General features: G+C 35.6%; 3 protein-coding genes across 13 annotated transcripts in view; 2 read left to right on the top strand and 1 right to left on the bottom strand.

Moving 5' to 3' along the window:
* The first annotated feature begins 398 nt into the window (after window positions 1-398).
* Window positions 399-5,006, top strand: LOC117241582 (cyclin-dependent kinase-like 4). Of its 10 annotated transcripts, none has more exons than XM_033507463.1 (7): window positions 399-774; window positions 998-1,679; window positions 1,816-2,045; window positions 2,395-2,589; window positions 2,820-3,111; window positions 3,195-3,570; window positions 4,201-5,006. In XM_033507463.1, the coding sequence occupies exons 3-7, from the start codon at window positions 1,878-1,880 to the stop codon at window positions 4,556-4,558; spliced, it is 1,389 nt and encodes a 462-aa protein (XP_033363354.1). In that variant the 5' UTR covers window positions 399-774; window positions 998-1,679; window positions 1,816-1,877; the 3' UTR covers window positions 4,559-5,006. The 10 variants fall into 10 exon arrangements, with proteins under 10 accessions (XP_033363354.1, XP_033363358.1, XP_033363361.1 ...); XM_033507467.1 differs by having other exon boundaries at window positions 998-1,692; XM_033507470.1 differs by lacking the exon at window positions 998-1,679 and having other exon boundaries at window positions 399-770.
* Window positions 5,007-7,586: 2,580 nt separating this feature from the next.
* LOC117243232 (carboxypeptidase B-like) lies at window positions 7,587-12,463 on the top strand. Its single transcript, XM_033510519.1, has 8 exons — window positions 7,587-7,714; window positions 8,154-8,469; window positions 8,676-8,978; window positions 9,072-9,159; window positions 11,110-11,255; window positions 11,576-11,632; window positions 11,729-11,813; window positions 11,993-12,463. Exons 1-8 carry the CDS (start codon window positions 7,632-7,634, stop codon window positions 12,184-12,186), a joined length of 1,272 nt encoding a protein of 423 aa, XP_033366410.1. The 5' UTR covers window positions 7,587-7,631; the 3' UTR covers window positions 12,187-12,463.
* Window positions 12,464-17,893: 5,430 nt separating this feature from the next.
* Window positions 17,894-25,052, bottom strand: part of LOC117242966 — a 245,041-nt gene continuing 237,882 nt past the window's right edge. For both annotated transcript variants that reach the window (XM_033510038.1, XM_033510039.1), the window contains 4 exons: window positions 24,233-24,367; window positions 22,919-23,124; window positions 20,289-20,510; window positions 17,894-18,609 (listed from right to left, as the gene is read on the bottom strand). In XM_033510038.1, the coding sequence (XP_033365929.1) occupies window positions 18,514-18,609; window positions 20,289-20,510; window positions 22,919-23,124; window positions 24,233-24,367 (659 nt within the window). In that variant the 3' untranslated portion in view covers window positions 17,894-18,513. The remainder of the gene's footprint in view (window positions 18,610-20,288; window positions 20,511-22,918; window positions 23,125-24,232; window positions 24,368-25,052) is intronic.

Raw genomic sequence — 25,052 nt, 5'->3', positions numbered from 1 at the left:
CAGGGTTTTTCGATTACCTTTCATTAACGAGCATTTATCTCACTATCTGTGCTTCGACATTCGTTATCGTTGCTCGTTGTCGATAGTGGCGATGGCAGATGCCGATGGTGGATGCCGATGGTGGATGCCGATGGTGGATGCCGATGGTGGATGCCGATGGTTGACGATGATGTTGATGACGCTACTCCTTTCCTATGTTTCTTTTTCTGTCTCAATCGATTAGCCGGAAATTATTGAATTTTTGCGGATGATAAGTCGAGGATAAATGAGGCCGCGGTGAGTATTGAAAAAGCTACTTCTAGGAGGCGATTTCACGAAAAGCGTACTTCCGCAGTCGGCGACTATGTTCGTCCACGGAGGGTCTGCCTCTAGTCTGAACATCGACAATGTTCCGCGAGCAGCGTATACGTAAAAACGCATACACATGGATCTAACCAGCATTAAAGAGACCCCCGCCATGTGGTGCAGCTATTTCAGTGCTGGCTATCTATCTAGCAGCTTGCCACCACGAGTACGAGTATTTCTCGGACTTTGCCTCGAAGATCTTTACTTAGCAAAGATTCCCGGTTCCAGCGTGTCGCTTCCAACCAGTCCGATGGCGAGCAAGTCGAAACTCGTTGGTGTTTTTAAACACCGATTAAAAGTTCATTTCTCCACTTTGACCGCTCATATACTTTTCTCATAATTGCGAATATCTTGCAAGAAAATGGAAATTGGATAAATAGGACGTTTTTTTATCGAACTAGGATTTGGATTACGCTCGCGTGTGAGCAAGTAAGTACAGCTTAGAAGTATTCGAACACTTTAGCCGTTTCGTAGATTAACGAGAAAGTAATAACTAAAATCAATACTTATCATCTCTTTTTAGAATTAAGAAATAGTTAATTTCAGTTATTTGCTTGCTTTGTATCGAAATTCAATATGTGATCCATAAATGTGTCTATTTGTCTGTGGTATTTATTAACACTTTTTAAATATAATTTCATTATTATTTTAGATGAAACTTCCTTATCCGATCCGTATCTTAGAGAGTGAAAGTAATGAACCATTGCGAAATGTTTTTTTGAAAATTTCATTGACTGTTTTATAACTGTTGAATTTTATAAATGGCTGTATTTCAACGCGTATCTATTAGTTTTCCAATAATCAATTTTATCGTTTTGTAAGAACGAAATAATACAGAATGAAATCGTTATTTATCGACATATAATTTTTATTCGCGATTCTGTTATTAAATTTCATCCTATCAAAAGTAAGCAAGTATGCGGATACTTTTGAACGGCAGTGTGCCTATGTACTTTGTTAGACGATTGAAGTATCTCAGAGTCGTTTTAATGTCGAACCATGTATTTGATATTTTGTACGTACTATTCTGAACATACTGCTCTGAATGTCAAATTTTAACGAGGGTTAATTTCCATATAACGCGTCTGTCTTATAGGGTTACCTGTGTTAGTAGAATATTTGGGTCAAGCTAAGCAATTTGCCTCATAATTAATCAAATTTGATCATGTACTATTTTTGTGCACTTTACGTTTAAGAATATTTGAGATTATTTGACTCTTCGCGTCGTTAGTGGTGTGATAAACAGTAAAATATGTATATCGTGTACATTGACAGCTCTACGATCATAGTTTCTTACGAGGATATAACTTGTATTCGTCCAAAAGCTAAGAAGTGTAAATAACCAATGTAAATATTCTCAACGCTATAATTATCATAATTCAGCGTGCTGCAGCGCGTGTATATTACTTTATTTCTGAAGTTACTTTGTTATTTATTTTATTACCTTCTATGCATACCTCCTTGTTACAGGAAACCTGTTATATACCTTACGTATAAATTTTTTCTTTGTTATATAAATCTGTTTAAGCAAAATGGAGAAATACGAAATGTTAGAAATCGTAGGAGAAGGCAGCTACGGTGTAGTGATGAAATGCAGACATCGTGAAAGTGGACAGTTCGTCGCCATTAAGAGATTTTTGGAAACCGAGGAGGACCATCAAGTGCGAGAAATGGCATTTCGTGAAATCAGAATGTTGAAAGTATGTTGATATCGATCGACGTCCAAGTCTAAGATTGTACGTATGAACTGTATATACGCACAACTTTTAAAATAATACCTTTGGATTCTACTTATCAAACACTATCATAAATCATACCTTATTATTAGTCTTGTGAGTTTGGAAATTGGACTTGGTTGCATTGGTTACAATATATACATATAAATTATGTATATAGCATACAAAAAAATGATAAGTTCGACGTGTATTAAAAAGAAATTCACACTGCGATTAATAGGAATTTGAGACTGATCAACAGTCGACATCGAATTAAATTTCTTTCCGTTAGAGTCAGTAAGGACGAGAATGAGAATGGCGCATGTATTTGCAGCAATTGTGTCACGATAATCTAGTAAATATGATCGAAGTGTTCCGCCAAAGGAAACGATTCTATCTCGTCTTCGAGTATTTGGATCACACCTTGTTGGATGAGCTGGAACGTATTGGAAACGGTCTAGGCTGGGAAGTGTCCAGGCGATATGTTTATCAAATCCTTCGCGGTTTGAGCTTCTGTCATAGCAGAAATGTAAGTGGACGAGAAAGATTGTACAGCGTGCAAAAGGTTCGCCTGTTGCTATCGCTTAGTTTCGATTTAGTTAAGATATTTTTGTAGCACGTGGAATATATATATCCAATGAACTTTTTTTAGCTTTATCTTATTCCGTATAAATGCCCTAATACACACTTATCACTTAGGTGGTAATTCAACTAAATCGAAATTAAAGGATTTTTAGTTCGAACACTGATCCTTGTTAGGTAATGCATCGTGATATCAAGCCTGAAAATATTCTCGTATCTCCGAACGGAGTGATCAAACTCTGTGATTTCGGGTTTGCACGTTTCACAAATGGTGTCAACGAGTCCTGCACAGATTACGTAGCAACAAGGTGGTATCGAGCACCGGAGCTTCTTGTTGGTGATGCACGATATGGCAAAGCGGTCGATGTTTGGGCGGTAGGTTGTGTTTACGCGGAGTTGGTTACGGGAGATGCTCTCTTTCCTGGCGAAAGCGACGTAGATCAGCTCTATCGAATAACCAAAGTCTTGGGTAAGTTTTTACCGTCGATGATAACTTTCATAGATATCGGTTCGTATTACCAGTTGACGAAGTAATTACAATGAAATTTTTAGGAAGACTGTGTACGAAGCATCAAACGATAATCAGTCCTGGCAGATCTAGTCAAATGTTGCGACACGCAAGTACGGACGAGCTGGTAGGACCAACTCATTCGAGTGTCGTTTCGATTCGTAAATTATTTCCCACTTGGAATTCAATGACGGTCGACTTTTTATCTCAATGTCTTCGCATGGATCCCGAAACAAGAGCCACGTCTGTAGCGCTCTTGCAACACCCGCTCTTCACGCAAAGTAACTTCGTCGACGAATTCCTCGAACAACTGAGAAATATTATCGCTGATGAAGCTGCTATGAATCCTCTGACGACTAAGAAATTAGAGAAAAGAAGGTCGACTATGTTTAATCTGACATCGAGAAATATTTTGCATAGGTATAGTTTATTACATGTATTTTATTTTTCTACTGTTATGTGAAATAATTAAATATTTGGCAAATTAGTTATTTGGAGAAAATTTATTCCTCAAATAAGATTCTGAAATTTATTTGCAAATTATCTTATTTTGAAACAAATTAGTTTGCCAGTTTATTTGGAGTAATTATTTGAACTTTTTACGCATTATTTTCGTCTCAAATGAAAAATGCCTGACCCTGGTATGCAGTTAATACTTCTCCGTTCTTTGAGTTAGGTTTTTTGAAACATTTTACTTTCAGAGCAAAAGTAACCAACATTCAACGAACTGACTAATTCGCTGCCTAGGATATTTGTGAACACAAGATATTCGACGACTGATTTTTCTTAATTTTCCGAGTTTAATTTAGAAAAAATTAATTCCTCCATTTTTGTATGATTAAGCCATATTGAGCTAGCTAAATCATTGTTTTTACAAGCATCGAATATTTTATTTGATAACAATAAAAGGAAGAGCATTTTCCTTTTTCTCTTTTCCTTTCTTTTTATTCCCTTTTTTAGTTTTCCTTTTTCCCCTTACTTTCTCCCTTTTCTTTCCTTATATCTTTTCTTTTGTCCTATTTTAAAAGGACCTATTCTTTTTTCTTGTAGATGGCACATGGAAGTCGTTTCGCAAGATACAAAATCGAACGACAGAACTGCAACTGAAACGATCGAAACGACACAATTACACCAAACGCCATTGCTATTGCACGTAGATCGCTTACAAAAAGTTCTTCACTTTGATCCTATTTCCGTCTTACCAAATGCAACCTACGTTCGTAAGCTAAATGGATTCGTCTCTACAAACGAGTACACCCATACTTTACCTTCTCCCGATTTCAAACAATTTTGTAGCTATACTAGTATCAACGATAAGGGGGAAAATAGTCGTCAAAGAAAAACAAGAAAAACTCGGTTTCATCATTTTATTAATAATAAAAAAGCATCTATTCGACGATTTACTTAATCATCTTATTAATTAACAATCACACGAAGTTGCGTGATAAGTTCGTTTGCCTTTAAGAAAAATCTCAGAAAATACGAGTATAAAGTATTTTTTATTTTTCCTACGAATTCCCAAGAATTAGTTACGCTTCGCAAACGAAATTAATTCCCACAAGTAACTGTCATTTTCCACAAAACGAGATTCGCCTACCACAGAATGATTCCACAGATCTACAAAAAATGGTCACGACGAACAAAATTCTTTACCATGACATTTGTTTCTCACAAAGCCTACATAAAGCCCACAAAAATTGAAGATCAATATGTCACGCAATTAATAATATTAGTCGAAATTAATTAATATTAATCAATTCGGATTAGGAATTACGAAAATCATATTAGTAGAACTTTCAGACTTTTGTAACTTATACATTATAAAAAGATTTTAATAAACGTGCGATTAAAGTTAATCAAGTGTTTAATCATTTAACCGCTTGTCCAGCGATCCTAGAATGATTAATCTCATTCCTTTAACGATAAGCATGGCTATCCTTGTACAGTGTTTCCCTTTCTCTCTTTCTCTAACACCGCCCGTATTGTTCTCTCTCTCTATCTCTGTCGCACAGTACTGGCTTTCCGCTGAACACAAGATATAAATTTGTCTTTGTTGCACAACATAGCACATTTTGTCTACGGGCGAGTCATATACTGCCATTTACCATGTAGGGAAGAAACGGAAACTTCAAGTGTTTTTGTATAGATGGCAGCACATCCGTAGGCAGGAAAAGCAATTGTGTGCGACAAGGACAGACATATGAGCGATGTTAGAAAGAGAGGGCTATACTGTGTGACAAGAACAGACGTATGAACTATATAGGACAAGGAGGGATAGAGAAATTACCTGTCTTTCGTTAGCTTTTTCAAATTTTTTCAAACTTCCGCTCAGCTTCCAAAAACATTTCTTCTGCTTAAAATTTCTTGAGGGAAAACTAAGACATAAGGGTCCCTCACTGCTATGATGTGTGAAACTGTAGAAGAGCTACCTACCCTCTGATTTCAATGATTTTTGGATATGTTGTGAAATGTATCGGTTTAGCCGACATTTTTCCACATATGTAAGTGCTGGACACGCTTAGTTTCTAAAATATTTGCGGAAAACTACCGTTACCACTACTGTAAATTCTGCCTGCAGTCTGTGTAAATTGTGGAAGCGTATATGTCAGTATTGATTACCGACCACTTATCTTCTGTTTATAAACGAGGATCTGACGACCTTAAAGGTCCCGTGCACAACGTGCGTATCTAAGATTGTAAAAAATGCCTGTTATAACTCAATTAAACGTAATTATTATAAATATATTGGGTTTGAGTTTGGAGTTTCTCTCTCAATCCATAATGTTTCCATAAAATAATATCAATTATTCATTCTCCTACTACTTTTATAATGAATTTGTTATAAATTTATGCAGGCATTGCCAGCTGCCTTGCGGCAGCCGGATTGAAAAGTCTAACATAAACCTAAGCCCAATATATTAATGCTATGCACTTTTAATTGAATTATAAGTTGTGACAAACGCTTCTTACAGCTTCGCATATGCAGATTATGCCCGAGATCTTTAAGCTCGCCTGACTCTCGTTTATAAGCAGAAAATAAGGGACCAGCGGCCGGTAGCCAATACTGACGCATACCACAGATGCACAACTATAGTTAAAATTAACTGTGAAGTGAAATTAAGTGACGAGTCCACCACTTATATGTACAGGAAAAATTATTCAGAATATTGATTTCTATAATACATACAAAATCAATATCGGAGGATAGTTAGCTGTTCTACAGTTTCACTGTTGGAAGAAAAACTGGAAGACTGCGATTTTTCCTTTCTGAGAAAAGCGCCACTTTTGACCCCACCATAGTGTGGGTGACATCACAGCGGGTGACATGACACATAATATTAATGTGCAATTACCAAAAGTATCAAAGATCTTTAACCTAAGTTAAGATATATCTATAGTCTCGTGTGAAGATTTGATTATTGAGAACCAATATCAACGAAACTGAATGCCTGCGATAAGGATAGAAGAATTTTTATACATATAAATTTCACGCGTAAAATAAAAGTACAGTGTAATTCAAGTATCAAAGGTAACCCATATGTTGGAAATTCACTCCCTTCCTTACCTACGCATGATAAAAGTGAGCGTCGCTTCCATCTAGATTCCCATATTCCCATCAATTGAACAAATTTTCATTAGCAAAAGAAACTAATTAAAAGGATCAATTTGCCAACTTTTGTAATTGCGTCCACACAATTAGGTTTTCAGTTTTCTTTTTTCAACCTACGAAATGCCTGTATAGAGATTTACGAATTCTACTCAATAGATCGATGCATTAGCTGGAGTAATATTAAATTTCTCGCAAACTATGTTCGAAACTTGGATCAGAATTTGTGCATGGACATATTTAAAAGTATGAACTTTGAAATATGCACGTAGAATGCAAATCAATAGCACGAAAGATTAGAAAATTCATTATACAAACCTACTAGCTAGATCGGAGTGTTCACTCGAGTAATATTTGACTTTTACTTGAACAATTACTTCGATCGATCGTTTAAAAGGATTAACTAATTAAATTTATAGCAAGCAGCATCGCGATTATTCTATTTATTTATCGAAAAATTGAATTCCGCAGATCCTTTGCACCATATACAGAATTAATCAGACAAGAGATTTATTATATTAATGATGCATGATCTTTATCACTGAATAAAGCGTAAATAAATATTATCGAGTGTTTTCAAATGAAAAAGTAATTGTCGAATCATTGATTCTACAATTAAAGTCTTAATACATGAAATCTTTAACGCTATCTCTTGAGATAATTGTGTCTGTCTTTCTCAGATTGATCTTATCTGACTTTCTATTACTTCTGGTAACGGTTTCATATTTCCAAACATTTTTCCAATCTAGAAGCCTTGTTAAATGCAGCGAACAATATATTTCGTATCACGTAAATGAATCTTGATTGGTTTGCGTAGATACGATGCGATATATAAAAGAGAAGTGAAGAGTAGTTTCAATCGAAAGCAGTCATCATGCGTATCTTCTTTATAATTGCGACAATTTTTGTCGCGGCTGTCCTAGCCGTCGGCGAAGAAGTTCTTCCTCCCTTGAATGGGTACGTTTTACTTTTATACGTATATGTATATATGTATTTTTTCTTTTCTACTTTTATTCGATGATTATTAACGATAATACGTTTTTTATGCAATTTGTCGTTCATGCAAAAATGTAAGAACGCGAGGATGTTTTATCGTTTAAGTGCTCTTAAAATTTCGTAGGCTTCAAACGGACGATTTATGAAACAATTGATTTCGATGTGCATTCTCGATCAAACTTTCTTGTTAAGACAACATCTTTCTTTACTTAGAATCTTGGTGGAAAGAGCTTTATACTCAAGTATAAGAGAAACAGACTACTTCGAGAGAAAAGATTCGGATATCTGAATTTCTAATTTAATCTCGAATAATAAAGAGTATTTCGACTACTCGGATATCTCGTTTTCGCTAAAAAGTTATAAATCAAATGTAAGCACTATACCTTTAAAAAATTAATAGGATGCAGGCGCTCTCTATTTCCTACGAGACAGCCGAACAACTCTCGTTGCTGAAAAATTACGTGGACACACCTGGATTCGATTTTCTAAGAAGTAGTCATGACCTCGTGGACGTTTTTGTGACGGCGGACAAAATCGAAGAGTTCAAAAATCTCCTTAAGCAACATCGTATGAATTATACGGTTCTGATCGACGACGTTCAACGACTGGTCATGCAAGAATACATTGCGCAAGGAATGGAGCGTAAATTAATGGCACTAACCAAGAACTATGCTTCCGGGAATTTATCTTTTACTTACTATCCTAACTATAAAGAAGTACGTAAGCTCAAAAAATCCACAAAGTTACAGATTATAAATATAATTAGATTAGTAGTTGGAAAAGAAATCTTTGCTAATCGAGGTTTAGGAGCTATCAAAATTTGATCTTATTTTTTAATGGAATACATATTATTGAAATTATTTGGAAGAAGGGACGGGCCATGCAACGATAATAAAATAATAATTGTTTAAATTATTCACAGGTAAACGAATATCTAAACTATCTAACGAACACTTACGGCGATGTAGCCTCCTTAATTACCGTAGGTAATTCTTACGAAGGGCGATCGATGAAAGTTTTAAAGTTGTCGACGGGTGGGCAGAATAAACCGGCTATTTTCATTGATGGCGGAATTCATGCTAGGGAATGGATCGCTCCAGCAACAGTTCTTTACATGGTAGATCTACTATTGACAAGTCACAAAAATCTTTTGACGAATGTCGATTGGTACGTTCTACCAGTTTTGAATCCGGATGGCTACGAATTTACGCACAGCAAATCCTCGGTAAAGACATTTCATTGATAACAATAATTATCCATCCTATCAAACCATTCGAAGAACTTTTAACCGGTACATATTTTACAAAATGTACTTTAGAACCGATTGTGGAGAAAAACAAGATCAAACACGGGATTGACTTGCAAGGGTGTCGATGGGAACCGAAATTACGACATGGAATGGATGGGTAAGTTTCCATTTTTTACTTACAATACAATGTATCTAAGGCAGACGTCTTACGAAACCTTGTGCTCGATGAAGAAACAAATTATTAATAATTAGATTTAATTATTAGCAATTAATCGTCGTGTCGATCGATTAAAAATCTGCCTAAATGTTTGCACATTCCTCTTTTATCAAATGATAATTCCAATAAACGAGGCTAATTAATATTTCAATGATAGTGATATTGTAGCACGTGTAAGCGACCAGACTATAGATAGCGTATTATCAATATCGATTCAAACATCGTCTGATTGATCGAGAAAAAAGTCCCAATAAAAAAATTATAATATTTACTGCAAAAGAGAAAAGGAGAAATATTTGCTAGAAGAACTTTCTATACCTGTGCAAATTCAATCGAGATTCATACGGCCACGATTTTAATATTAAGTTGTCCGAAAAGTGTCTTTCTTTTAGAGACACGTCTTTTACAACGATGTATCTTTGCACAAACATGAAACCTAATCTGTCGAACGTTGTGATCTTTATTTTGATAGAACAAAATGGATCATACGTAATTCGATAAAATAATATAAAACAGAAAATGTTGTGCATCCATTATTTTCTTATAAAATGAAAGAAACTTTTCGGACGACCTAATAAATGCGATTCGTTATGCAAACATGTTTGCAATAGAATCAGAATGTTTTATCGCAGTATTTCGAAACGGTAATAGATACTATATCGCAAATTAATTAGCGACATCTTGTTTGGATGACGGTATAAACAATTTCTAGCTGGCAAATAACTTCACAAGAATGGGGCCATGCAATTGTTAGCTAATACGTTTCTCTCTTTATCTTTCTCATATATGTATATGCCTCCTACTACGAGAAATGTACTGTGTCACGGTTAACTCAACTATTGCTCTCTAACTTTTCTTTGGAGTGCAATTATCTGTCGTTCTCCAGACAAGTTACGATCGGGCGCGATAAAAACTTGCTCGTTATTTCTCTACCTCTTTTCGTTTGATAAGCTGACTTTTGACGGAGTGTACGAGCTGTTCGGTGACGTAATTCGGACGTCGATCGTGGATTTCGTTGCGCTCTCCTCTTCATTCACGCTCTATCGAAATATTCGATATTCGGAATATCAATCTTATGTAACATTTAGGAAAAGAAGCGGTTTAATGGCTACAAATGTTTTCATCAATTTGAGATGCTGATTCATTCTCGGAATTTTGACTCTAACGATTATTCGAATTTATACTGATCGGGGAAGCGAATTTTAATTGCATGGAGGAAATGCTTGTATCAAGAGTTGGGATAAATTAGAAATTCTTTGCTTCTTGACTTATCACTTATACGGGGAAGTATAGGAAAAAGTATGGAAATTGTATTTAATTTATCCAACGGCATACGTCCAAACGAAATGCGACGTGTGTAACATTTATTCATTTACACCATTTCTATGATTTAGGTACACCTTGATATTCCACATTAACTTTACCGAAAACATTTCTGCCTGTTAATTGAAATAATTCGCAGCATCGAGATTATTTCGAGAGTCATTTCCAGCTTTAATTTTTCTCATTTGCTAAATTCCTATCAAATAAAAATAACACGAGATAAAGGTGATAGCGGAGCAGCAAGTCTCTAAATTCAGATACCTCTAATTTGTCCTACTATTTGAAAGTTGCTTGTTACGAAAAATTCGTGGCACCATTTTCTCGTATTAAAGATTTTGCGAGGAAATTCGACATGTGTTCATTAGATTACCTTCAACCCGCTGATCCCTTGGAAGATTGTTCATTTTTCACTTGATGCAATTTTAGTTTCCCTTATTATACAAAGTGAGGCACATTCCTTTCAAAAATAATATTTTTTAATTATTAGAGAGACGATAGCTACACAAGGAGAATTATCCTTCGTATTTTGTTATTTTTATTAATTAAAATATAATTATTTGTTTGTAGCAACTGGTGCATCCAACAACCCATGCAGCGATACTTACGCCGGGCCTAGACCATTCTCCGAGCCGGAAAATCAACACTTGAGGGATTTTATTTTGGCACGAAAAGGACAGATCAAGGCCTACCTTACGTTCCATTCCTATGGCCAGGTAACTGATAAAATTTTAATTAAATAGGATCAAGGAATACTGATTTAATTTTTTGAACATTCCAAACAAATTGAAAAGCGGCATATTTTCATTTCGCTTGCTGGTCACGTATTCGTATACCGTAAACTTTTACTAATCGAAAAATTACTTTTATCATATAAATACAGTAGAATAGTTACACATTCGAAATTTTATGGATATGTAAATGTGATTTAGAATACTTAAAAATTTAATGGAATCGGCGCGTTATTTTCTATTAGTAGGCGAATTATCAAACCAACACTGTACGTAATAAAATGTTGGAAATATAACTTTTGCAGTACATCTTATACCCTTGGGGCTGGACGTCTAAGGTACCTTCTAACGAACCAGAACTGGTTAGTAAATTTTTCTAGGTGTTAATAGGTGTTAATTGCATCTACGAAATTCTAGATGTTTTGTTATAAAGAATATCTTTATTTTGATTTTTCCAGCGTAAGCTTGCTATCCAGTGTGCAACAGCTATCGCCAAATCTCGTAAAACTCAATACACTTATGGAACTTCTGCCAATCATCTGTGTAAGCAAGTCTTTCGATCTGATCTTACTTGCAAGATAAAACTCGAAATCTATAATCTTCCATAAAATTTTTGTTACAAGTAGCGCGTCAAGTCAAGTAGCTACTATCTACTCTTCTTATCTGTATTATCGTTGCTTATACAATTTATTTATTTTATACTTTTCTTTCAAAATTATTAGATCCAGCTGCTGGAGGCAGCGATGATTGGGCTATGGGCAAAGCAGGTATCAGCTTGTCATACACTTACGAATTACCCGGTGGAAATTATGGATTCCTGTTGCCAGCATCAGAAATCAAACCTGTTGGTATCGAGACATTCGAGGCTATCAAAGTGATTCATCAATATGTCACGAAGAAATACGTTTCGCATTAGCAAACGCGTAATACCGTAGATCATCACGCTTGTTGTATACAATACAAAGTGTTCTTTACTCTGTTGCATCAACTCTCTATAAGGAAGACAACTGAGAACCTCGAAATAAATTAAACCAAATAAATTAAATCAAATTGCTTTTGTATTGTTCGTCCTTGTTTTGTCAATTGTTTCGAACCATTTTAATACATTGGTAAATAAGTTGATTAAATAAATCAAGTAAATAAATAAATTAGTTAAATGTATTAATGAAGTAAATAAATCAAATGAATTAAAATAGTTGATTTGACTTAATCACGGTGCATGAGAGATCAATTTTTACTAAAATTTTCTTTAAAAAGCTAGTAGTTTTCAGAGATCATCTAAACAAGGAAAGTACAGAGCGTACCCAGCGTTTTCATAATAATTAATCATTAAGGTCTCCTTGTAGTTTCTCGTTGACACAAAAACACGACTGATCTCTGATTGCGTTAAAAGTCCATGAGAAAGGACGGCACGAAAGGGGACGCGGCATGTTTACGTTTACGTTTAAAGATGAAAAGTACACCGGCGAAAACAGGCATGCTTTCACGTGACTGCCTTTTCATTCGTGAAACGAAATAGCTATTGTTCGCTGTGGTATACAACCCTTTTCTACGACGACCACTTTTAGTTTTTCCTGCGTTTTTAGATGGCTATTGCGCGAAAGCGAGAGTACCCGGGGAAACGGAAATGGTAGGAGAAGCTCAAGGATTTGGTCTGGCTGAAGTGGAACACTTAGCACGTAGAGCTGGCCGAGTATCGTGCCCAAGCTCCTTTTCGCTTATTCCTGCCCTTCCTAGCTGTGCTTCGCGTTCGGTCTAATTGGAGGAACAACAGACTCATTATCCGTCGACTGGAGCACAGACGAGAGCTCATTTCGTCTCAGAGGGACTGAGGACACTGAGTCGTAAAATTTTTGTATAACGAGCCACTCCGCTGGTCGCGTACATCGGGCCAGGGCGTTTGTTTCTTCGAATCGGTCGCAAAGGCGACAGAGACTGGTCCGTCCGCCTTTAACGATGCTAGAAAGAACATCAACTTATCTTTCACTTGAGGTCGTAATTGGCACGGTTAAGTCGGACACTGTTTCGTAGAGGTCATCTACTTTCTCTTATTTCTTGGTTGAAGCACGGTTTTTACTTCTTGACGCAAGTGGGATGTGGAAGATTGTCGTTAGGTATCAATGATCGTCGCAGCCTGTGTCTGATAATTTAAAGAAAAAATTGAATGCACAACCTAAAAGTATTTCAATGATCTCGTGATTTTATTTGATTTTTTCGGTTCATACAGAAAGAGTCAAAAAATCATCATTTTAATAAATCACCGAGCCCAGTAAAAGACAACGTATTTTATTCAGATGATAATGATCCATAAAACATTGTTCATATATATATATATAATATATATATAATATATATATATATGTATTTTTATAGGACTATGAACAAATAACCCTTGTTTCTAAGATCTAGTCGTAACTTAACATAGATAAATGTATCCTTCGTGTTTTTTTATTCCTTTGCGAAGAAAGAACGCAGGAAGAAAAGCGGCAGAAATTTCGAGTTCTCTTTTGAGGATATTTCGATCGACGTTGTGATTTTTTTGATCTTTTCTTTTTCATCGGTTGATGACGATTCTTTTTCTCTCTCTCTCTCTCTCTTTCTCTCATTCTCTCCCTTTCTCTCTTTTTCTCTCTTGTAGCCATAATTTTATTTTTACAGGTATACTCACTGCATACAGATAAACTATATAAACCACTCTTTAGTAAATGATTAAGGAAGCTTAATCTACACATCGCTAAGGGTACGGCAACACATTTCCTCGTGAAGTAAGAATCCAGCTTGTTATTTTATCACGATCAGCGCTTTCTTCGTGGCTCCAATGAGAAATGCTTGCAATATACGATCTGATATGATTCAAATTCGTTGAACTACGGGAGTTTGGTCTCTTATACATATTACTGGAAAATAACTATCGTAGAATTTATAGAAGAAAATTGCTGGGTGGACTTTCTTAATACTTAACGCAACCTTCTCTGCTTAAGAAAATCACAAAACAATGATGGGAGAAAGTTCCAAATTGTTCCTGTCGTTTTGCCCCCCCCCCCTTTTTTTAAATCGTCGACGAATAATATCTTAAATAATACGACGAGTAATATCTGAAGTTGGTTTATTTCTCTGAACCTGAAAGTGTGACGATGAAATGGAAGAACTCTTGTCAACAACCGTATAGGGTGAAGAGACGTACGATTTGATCGATTAAAATTTTCCAATAGTATAGTTTGCGATTTCCTCGTATTCAACGAATCTTTTCCTTAAACTAGACTGTCGCTTTGACACGAGACATTTCAGAATTTCAATGATCAAATAATCACCGAAAGAAAATATATATAATAAGATTACACCCGTTATGTTGAAAATCTCATTTCTCATGTCGAGGAAGAGACCATTAATTTGATTGCAATCCTCTAGGGCTGTCGAAGTTATCCGCAACTTTCTTCTTGATTATGTTTGCTCAATTACGGAATTACGGAAAAATCTCGTCATTCCTGTCTGATGCAAACAATCGCGCTCTAAAGCCTTATCACTGCTCGGATATTCCAAATATATGCAAATATGTGTACATGATTAAATAATAACAATAATAGTAATAATAATAATAACAGCAACAACAACAACAATAATAATAATAATAATGATACAGATAATGATGATGATGATGATGAAGATGATGATGATGATGATGATGATGATGATAATAATAATAATAGTAATAAGGTGTAGAAATATTACAAATACATATAGTTAATGTTACCTACATCGTATCAATAATTGATATGTAAATATTCTTTGATTATTGATACGGTGCATGTAATGATTCCGATGTGATTTATCATACTTATACCCCATCAGACTATTTCATTTCGTCTCTATTAAGATAATTACATTACAATATTACAATAATAGATACACGTAATAAATTACGTAAATAATATATATACGCCTACGATAATAAATATTATGCTTAGCGAAATTAGCATAGGCAAAATCCGCGTATTCTTATAAAATATAAAACGTTTAATCTTTACAAGCAAAGTCCTTTAGTACCTTGGAACCACAAAACTTCTAATGCGACAACTTTGCCGAAAAAATTTCCATAAAAATTTTGATATTTATATTTTCATACATTCGTTGCGATCCCATTCTTATTGGAACATCAATCAATGCCATTTAGAATTCTTCACAGATTGTTGTTTCAAGGTACACGAATATCGGTCATGCCTTATACGTATTTATTTTTGTTTTGGTAGATGCATTATGTTATAAACCAAAATTCATACATTTCCTTACAGATCCTTTATACATATATGTATACGAGAGAGAAATAGAAATCTGCACAATCTGTCGTACGGATATTCGCAGCCCTAGTCTTTTCTCTCTAATTAAACATCGATCGTTGTGAATCGAGTCGAAGCGTTTTTCGAGGAATAATCATCATTAACGCTTATCATTTCGGTATGTCCAGGATTAGCTGGATATTTAGAGTGATAGAATTTTACGATGTTCAACGATAATGACACCTATAAAGTTAACTCCATCTCGTTGCACGTACGTCATTCATCTTCGACCACTGATCCTTTTTTTCAGTAAAGTGGAAACATTTTATCGATAGTAAAATAAGCTTGTACGACTTTCAAGACTGAAAAGTGTTACACTTATGATTTTTTCTTTGCTGTTAACTATTATATACGTATAATGAAAGGAAGAATCTGTAACTCTAGAATCGATACATGTGATTGCGAGTAACCACAGTCGCAAGAAGACTCATATCATATTCGTAAATTAACTCACAGGGTTGTAGAAAATATTCTTAAATATTTAAAAATTATTCTTTTACGATCACGTAACGGAAAGAGATACCAGATAATGATTCGATATCTTTATATTTGTATATAGATTTTAATTATAAATAACAGTACACGAAGAACGACAAAATTCTCAAGAAACATACTTGCGAGTTGCGAGTTGCAATCACGAGCACGATATGTCGGACAACATCAAAGATGACCGTATCCAATTCCGAGTTCATGACGCTATTATCTTTTGTACGTCGCGGTTTTCACGACGAAGCCAGTTATTACCAGTAACCGTAAGTAGATTTTCGTTTTCTAATCGATTATACTAAATTGGACGATGCTTGCCTCTGTTCGTTTTCGCTGGAGAAAAAGAAACCGCATTCACACACGTTCTCATCAAAAATACACGTTTGATATGCTAACCGTATTTTTTTCCTCGCGATTAATAAACCCACACTTTGTTCTCTTGTGTGTACTTTTTTCTCTCGCTCTCTCTCTCGCTCTCTCTCTCTCTCACACACATACTGTCAATTCTATAAAATCAACTTCACATGGCGGATCTTATCTACCGTGGAAATTATAATAGAATTTCTTGTTTTCTATCTTTTTCTTTTCTTTGTTTCTTCTTTCTTTCTTTTACGATCACTCATTGTCACCCATCTATTACCAACCGGATCGAAAAATGTCTTAATCATTATGTATCGTGGCGGTCAGCTCGACGCTAAATCAGCATCACATTTAGGCTAAATTTATATCAATGCGATCGAAACTGCCCGCGGAGTCAAGAACGTTTCCGGCGATTTAAAACGTTCCGAGGTTCGTTCGAATCTTTCCCCTAATTAATCCTAGGAAACGTAACTGCTACCGTCTTTACGCTAACTTAAGGTTAACACGAATATTTACAACGTCCTAAACGGTAATTAAGCGTTGACGATTAACATGCCCGGCCGAGAACTAATCGACTTTTTATTATCGAGCTACGAGATATACGAAAAACGGTTCAATTTATTTACAAATCGTATTTGTAGATCGGAGATCGCACAGCTGTCTTTCCTCAAAGTATAAAAGGCGTTATCGCAATAATCGGTATACAAGAGGTAAACATTATTCTTCTAAATTTAAATGCGTTCAAATTGTTCACTTTATCCAATTGTGGAATGGAAACTCTGGCTAAGCTTTTAAACTAATTGGAAATTAAATGGACTTCATCCTTATACTACGAAGATACGTAATTCTATATTTCTGCTTTTCAATACATGCATAAATCACTGCATGGAATTAAAGTGCCCGTGGGAAGTAATTAAAAAATTAGATGGACAATTGAATTTATCAATAAATATTTCCTCCTTCATAATCTTAACTGTGTCGTATGAGCCTGTATTTATTGGGTGTGATATATTTTTAAAGGTCTCTACAGGAGCAACCGTATTACTCGATTGGAGTTAATCTTGGATTCAGCACGGTGCAATTTAAAGAGTAAAATCCAGACGTAGCTTTCTTCGGAGAATTAAAAAGGAACACGATTAATTAACTAATTCTCTCAGAGAGCAACGAACGTTCTCGTCACTGTGCGATCTACGCCGGTGCCGGGACTCCGGAAGACTACTTGTAATTTTCATAAAACGCTACCACAAACGGACGGCCTGGTTTTCACCTATTCTCAACGACGCTAGAAAAAGAATCCATTAACGTTGCACCCTACTTAGGAATCCTCCGTGGCGTCTACTTAAAAAATCTTTGCCCGTCTCGCGAGACAGATAGAGAGCTGGACAAATCTTAACGAATCTCCTGAAACACGTTTCATGCAACGTTATCTCTACCATACCATACCATACGCGGCCATCATTTTTACGATAAAATCGATAAGAGAGTTAGTACGTCACAGATAACGAATAATACCGTGACTAGAAGAAATTTTCCGAATGTTCGATCGTCAAGTGTAATTTTCATCGAATAGAATTCTCATACTATGTGTTTCACGAATGTTATCGAGTTCGAGTTTGGCTGTAATATTTTATACGCGTCGCGAAAATACGTGTGCAAAGAGCGAAATTTTTAAGGGAAAAGAAGAAAAAGGAGAGAAGAAAGAACGAATAAAGAGATCGACGCTTTATCGATCCATTCTTGAAGACTAGATTTCATAGAGAAAGGAGCACAGGAGAAAAAAGAAAGAGGATTAATCGATGAGATGGACGTAAATGGAAGCGAAACGGTTTAAATCTTTCTCGTTCGTCGAATCCTCGGGGCGATTCGAAATCCATCGATACTAAATTCGCCAAAATAGGTCCCAGATCTGGCATGAGACGACCCTGAATTATTTGTTAGGCATTTAGCTATATACAGAGGGGTGTGTTATCCTTAAAGGAGATCGATATGTCTCATTGGTGGCGTTGGTACAGGAGTCCCTGGACAGGGAAAACCGTGTTGCAATGTCTAATTCTTTTTTCGACTTATTCCTTCGCGGACAAGGATCCATTAGTCAACGCCATGACTGGGCCAGAACTTCCCCTCGAGTTCGTGTCAGAGTTGAGTTCCAAGGACGAGTCCTGCAACGTACAAGGCAAGAGTAACTGTAGTAATAAAGGATACGGTACATTATGAAAATGATTAAAAGTTGTTGGTTCGTAATATGTTTCACGAAAAAGCTAGATAAAACACAAAGCTTGGTGAAATGAATTACGTATTAGAGGAACGAATGGAACGGGTTAAAATTTCTAGAAATATTTGATGAGGAAATTAATTAGGAAGAAATACCTGTATATATCTTAATTTTATATTGATAGTAAGTAAATAATCGCACAACAGTTTTATTTTGAATAAAGAATGCAAAATATTTTCCACCAATTTAATATCGAGCTTTGAAATCAGATTAAGAATCAGAAAAGAAAGCTTTACTTGGCTGGAACGCGTTAATAGTCAACCGTGAAAGCAATCGTATATCTCAGTGATGCGTGAAGTCGCGGGGAAATCGCAATGAATTTTTCCAAGCGTGTATTACGACGTTGCTGTAAGTGCATCGCGGAGATCTTCGAGCTTGATCGCGAAAGCTATAACACGTTTACGTGCGGTGATTACGCGGATACGACGGTTTCGCAAGACCATTTGCCAATGATTGTCTCGGTGAATGCGAAACCGAAATGGCACAACCGGCTACAGAAGCATTCGGTCCCGTTCTGATTTATTGCGGAAAGGAAGCTTTCCTCTCGCGTTACCACGCGCGTGTTGATGCCTTTATGACGATACCGCGATGATACTTGTCATCGAACGGTCGTTACTGCCTGTCATTGTACGGATTCAGATCTATCATTGCGAAGAAGACACTAGGTGGCGAAGAATGACACCGTTTTAATGTTACAACAATTTATTTCGTTCTGAAATCGGAATAAAGTCCTGTCAAATATAATTTGAATAGAACTCTGTTACCTTGTTTTTTCTGCAAAAAGATAAGGAGGTTCGCGATGGAAATTGTATTTTGAATTACAAGATTAAAAAATCAAATTTGTAGCGAGTTAATCTTAATTTTGATTTCAATTCTCTCTAATGGCAGAGTTGAAATAAAAATTAGCAGATCTAAATATCTTCTTTTGATTATTTGATATCGTTAAATCTCAAAGAGAACGAATTATTATAAAAGGCCGACTGAAACCAATAATATGATATAAAAATGAATGAGTTTGTATTCGATTCAATTATGCACGATTCATACTGTGCTTTGCATGTAAAATTAATAAATGTGACTCAATGAAATAAAGGAATTCAATTGGAATTTAATTTATCCATTTTGGAGCACCTGAATATTATATCTACCGATACAAATGTCGACAATAAACGCTTTGCAAATCAAACTAACATTTCTCTGAAATTCTATTACTTTATATTTGCTTTCCCTTTTGAGGTGGCATGTGATAGAATATTATTCCGATTCTAAAGTAAAATAAATTTTTTAAATATTCCACCTATGCTAAAGTATGCTGACAAATATGTCCGTAGTTCTCTCTGATTAACGCATTACAGGTCTTACAATTAGGCAAAGACACGTATAATGTTAAAAATTTATTGCCAATTGATGCGAATTCCACGATATGCATATCTCAACATTTATACTAACACCAACGCTAACAAAATCCAATGAATTAATATTTATTATAGTTAAGGAAACGCGTATCTGTGTGGTCCAAGCGAATTAAATAAAATTTAAGGAGGAGAAAAATCGAGCAGCACTTACAATGCTGAGGGCATGCATGATACAAGCTTGTGTGGTATTTTCAACGTGAATCAGCTCGTCACATTCTTCATGGTCCAGTCCATTTACATCAGATCGTATCTTAATCGGTGACAAAGCTGCTTCATTGTCCGTTGACTTGCCGCTGTCAGGGGACGGCAATAATTCGTGTCCATCCAGATCTTCTTCCTCTGCGCGTTCTTCGCAATCCGATGCTTTGGTTTCCTGTTACAACCGTTATAAAACGAAACGACTTTTTATATCGTTCTAGATATCTTTTTCAAACGTCAAACGAAAGAATACAAAGCGAAAATAGTTGGGATAAAGATACATATATGTACGAAATAATACGCGAACAAAATTACACAAAAGATATTATATTTAAAAATATCCTTAGAATCGGAAATATGCGATCAATTGAGTGCTCTAGCTCAACCTGCTTCACTCCTCTTTCGTGCTGAGATAGTAAAACGACAGGCGATAGCCCTTGTTCGATGCGTATTATACTACTATACTAGTGATAGGATCTACATACCTTTATTCGGTTGGCTGACCAAAGCGCATCTATTCTACTTTGTAAGTTTTTTATTTAATCCTCTCTTATCTGCTATATATTACATTTATTATTATATCGCATGCATCTATTATTAATAGAGTATTGTTTACTACATGTACTAGAAAATTATTATATATGTACATAATTAATTCTTTTAATGGTTATTTTTATTACAAGAATTGGTATATATTAATTCAATATGCTGCGTAAATTCAGAGCGTTCTATTTTAATGTCTTTGACGATGTCACAGAGATTGATCTCGATTGACACTGACTGCATGATTAAACGGAAAAATCATATTACACCACAGGAATGTCGAATAATTAGGGAGCGGGATCACTCTAACAAACGTTTCTAGCACGCAGCGTTAAAGTGCTCCGATTGTTACTATATTAATAATTATTTGCAACTATTCGTACATACTTGCACATCAATTATCTTCAACTATTTTAACAATTCTGGGAAAATCATTTCTGAACAGTTACTCTGAACAGAATAATCATTCGAAAATCCTTCGATCAGTATATATCACACTAAAGAAAAAAAGTGGAAGAAATAAAACAATTTTAAGTAATAACGAGAACAAAAGTTTTCCTATTGCCAAGAAAATAGAAAATCACACGCTTGATACAATTAATAAGAGCGACGATAGCAAGAGTGAAAATAATAAGGAGGCTCTCGAGCGCTGAAATCCGAAACAAAAGTTCCAATTGCCTGATAGCTCGATCCGTATACTTCGTCCGTGCTCTGGAGTTGACATATCGACAGAGAAACATATGATGAAGTAATATTTTTCCAAGTCGTTCGTTGTTCCCTACAGCGACAGGATTTCGTTCTTTTGTTACAGAGTTTCATTCCGTCCGTTCATAGCCTTGTCTTAAGCACTGAGAGCTTGCCTCCTGACGATATTACGATTTGCCGCGTTTCCTTCCTTTTCAGCAGAGAACTTATATTCTTTAAATTGACTGCCACTGTTATTATTGCTTCCTGTTGGACGTATTTGAGTTCTGGTTTTACATAGCTCGCAGGAATTTCACCGGCGATACCGTGTCTTTTTCCTCTTTTTAATACAAATCGGTGCAACGTCTTTGAAACATCAGCAAAAAGATATTGTGGTTAATTTCGACAGGAAATGCTGGCAATTGCAATAGAGATTTTATTTTTATTTCGAAAGTTTCTTTTATCGAATCCGGCAGAAATTTTCAATCGAACAAAATCCATTATTCCTACCATCATTTTTCTTCACGTTCAGTCGATTGAGCAACACTAAATGAATTCCTTTCAAGAAAGCGAGAAACTCCTTTCAATTGTTCCTTCCAATATCGTATTTACAGTGAGACTCTCGGAGCAGATCCATAAATCCTCGCACGATTTTTAACTTTAAGTATTAAAATAGAGAAAAAGCTAGGGATTAATATGGAATTCCCGCAATTTCAGGAATAAAGAATGAAAATTCAGCTGACGGGATGGACGTTCGCGATTATGATGGTAACTAGGTCAGAAATACTTCCAGAATTAAAGCTACGTGAATAGTCGGTGTCGTATTTTCTTTTCAGTTCCTTCTCATCCAAGCCTGCTCATTCTGATAAGATTGCGCAGTCATCGTTCGCTACTTCACATTTCAGGATGCAACAAAAATAACGGAACGGAAAATCCATCAGAACGAAATTACTTTTCCGTTAGGGAATTTAATTTCCACGTTACATATAAAATATCAGTTAATAGTTGTGCAAGTTTTAGTTTTCATTGCTGTTCTTCAAATATCGCTGTCGAATGATGCGTGTTTTTTTTTTATTATTCTCGTTATTGAAAACGAAGAGGAAATTTTTACTAGTGCATTTCGCAATTTCGCAATTGCTTTGCCTTTGGGCATTTTTATTTTGATAATATATAATATGTTCAATATTTATTGTATCGGATGCAAGAAAACTAAATTTATCTCAATTTTCATATACATTGTTATATTTCCAAGTCGTTAAGTTCAACTTTTTTTTTGACAGAACGAAATGAGATAGAACGAACACGTTTATTCTGTTCTTGATGAAACAATATCTTTGCAATATGTCGGAAACTCACTTGAAAATCTTGCGGTGACGGCGATGATTCCTTCTGATGTTGGTTTGGACTTTGCGGAGGGCTGGGAGCAGATCTGGGACTCTGGGGTCGAGTTCCTAGCTCGTAAATGTTGATCATGTGAGCTGCCTGAGCGTGAACCATCAATTCCCATGCTGAAGGGAATGATACCTTGCAGAGAACGCAGAGCAGAGCTGTTGTAGAATCTCCTTGGAACATAAACATAAATGCATTGTGTGTGCGTGTGTGTGCGGGTGTTTGGTAATAACTTAAATATATTCTGTTTGCCAAAGCCATGGTAGTTATTAACAATATGTGGTTTTATTATCTGAGTAAATATTAGCTTGAATTCTGATCAATTTCTTTGAAATTTGAACACAACATACAAATTAATTTGGTAATTGTAATTGTAAGAGAATCTGCACTAAAATTACTATAGGATTTTACTGAAAATTTATTGAAAGTTTTTATACGTTTATTTTAACCTTATCCTTATTACTAGACTACAAAGAGCTAATATTTCTGCCCTAATTCTAGCTTCATTTTCCAAAAAAAAAAAACATGTGATTGACCGCTCCACATATGTCGTATTCGTATAAAGAACACGAATTCGTAATAATACGATGAAATTCCACTTAGAAGGCAACAATTCAGTTCATAATAATATTAAACAAATATTAAGTTTAATATTAAACAACAATACTAAACTCGGTAAATTCTAAACTCAGTGTTTTTCAGTTTACAAACCAATGCAGATAGAACAGTTAAAAACTAGAGCAACGATACGTCAAATGGAGGGAAGCAACTTGCAACAGCGTCCGTAGGCAAATTTTACGAACAGCAACAATACTTCCTAGGCTTTCTCGTTCCAATTCCTCCATCCTAAACAAATCGTGGACCATTGTACCGACGCAGCTGCGTTTTCCTCGGTAAAATGCCAAAGTACAATTCCGCTCGTGAGAAGAAAATCGAAGAAACACGAGGAAAGAGGAACCGCTCTCAGGATCTGGTTCGAATTTCATTTTTACAACCGCGCCATTCGAAGTGCGATAAGGACAACAGAGAGAAAAGAGGTGGCAACGAGACGAGGATAAGTATTTCGAAACCGGCTGCGCCCTCGAATTTCGATGAAAGCTGGATCTTTATTGAAAAATTTCTTAAAGGCGGAAACGTAGCTGTGGAATTCGTACAATCCCGTTTGGTAAAGCGCAACTTGATCTCGCACTAACAGACGCGAACGTTTTCGTTCACCCACTACAGAGTACAGAGGAAGCGGAAGGTTCGCCGGGCAAACTTTTCTTTCGAGTAGGTACGTACTTGGGGCTGTTCCATTGAAGGTGTGACATTTACATGTGAACCGTAGTTTGCAGTAATTCCGCTTGTGCTCGAGTAACTCGCCTAGGTCTGTAAACATCTCTCTACAGTTGCCACAGATCAGGATATCCGGGTTGCCTGTAACATAGAAATCACATACTGATTTCCCTTGATTTCATTTTAGTTTAATCGCACTTTAATTCGTCCCCTTCCTTTTTTTTGTATATCGATTCCGCGAGAATGGTATATTCAGACGAACCTTGTTTCTGGAATAATTGTTCGCAATCACTTTGAAGTTGGATTAATTTAACTTTTTGAAAGGAAATATGAAAATATATCTTCTCTGTTCGTTTCATTAAGAAAGATAATGGAATGCAATTCCTTTCTTCCTTTGCTGTTTGGCGTAAAAGTAAAACTCGCTAAGCACGTTTGAAACTTGAATTAGATTTGGAATATAATTTTCCCGAAGAAGCCCTATTACCCGGAATAACGGAATGAATAATGGAATGGTAACATTTTTCAAATATCACATCATACATAGCTTAACGACCGAGAGTTAGAAGCGTCAAAATCAGAAGTGGTATACTTTTAATTTATAAGATAGTTGCTGTACTAAATTTTTATATGAGTTACTGTAAACTGCGCTTAAGCGCGGAAATAGTATCAATATTTTATGTTGAAATAAGAACTATTTATTAAAGAGCATTAAATATCACGAATAACCAGGTACTATATAAAATTCACAGAACAAACCTGATTAAAATCCTAGCCGTTTAACATTTATTAAAATAACTTTCATCGGAAGGAAGAGCACGCGAATATA

Source organism: Bombus vosnesenskii, unplaced genomic scaffold, assembly GCF_011952255.1.
Source record: "Bombus vosnesenskii isolate JDL3184/JDL3185 unplaced genomic scaffold, Bvos_JDL3184-5_v1.1 scf7180000013265, whole genome shotgun sequence".
Taxonomy (NCBI): domain Eukaryota; kingdom Metazoa; phylum Arthropoda; class Insecta; order Hymenoptera; family Apidae; genus Bombus; species Bombus vosnesenskii.
Note: the sequence above shows the minus strand (reverse complement) of the source record. Positions and strands in the feature narration are given on the sequence as shown.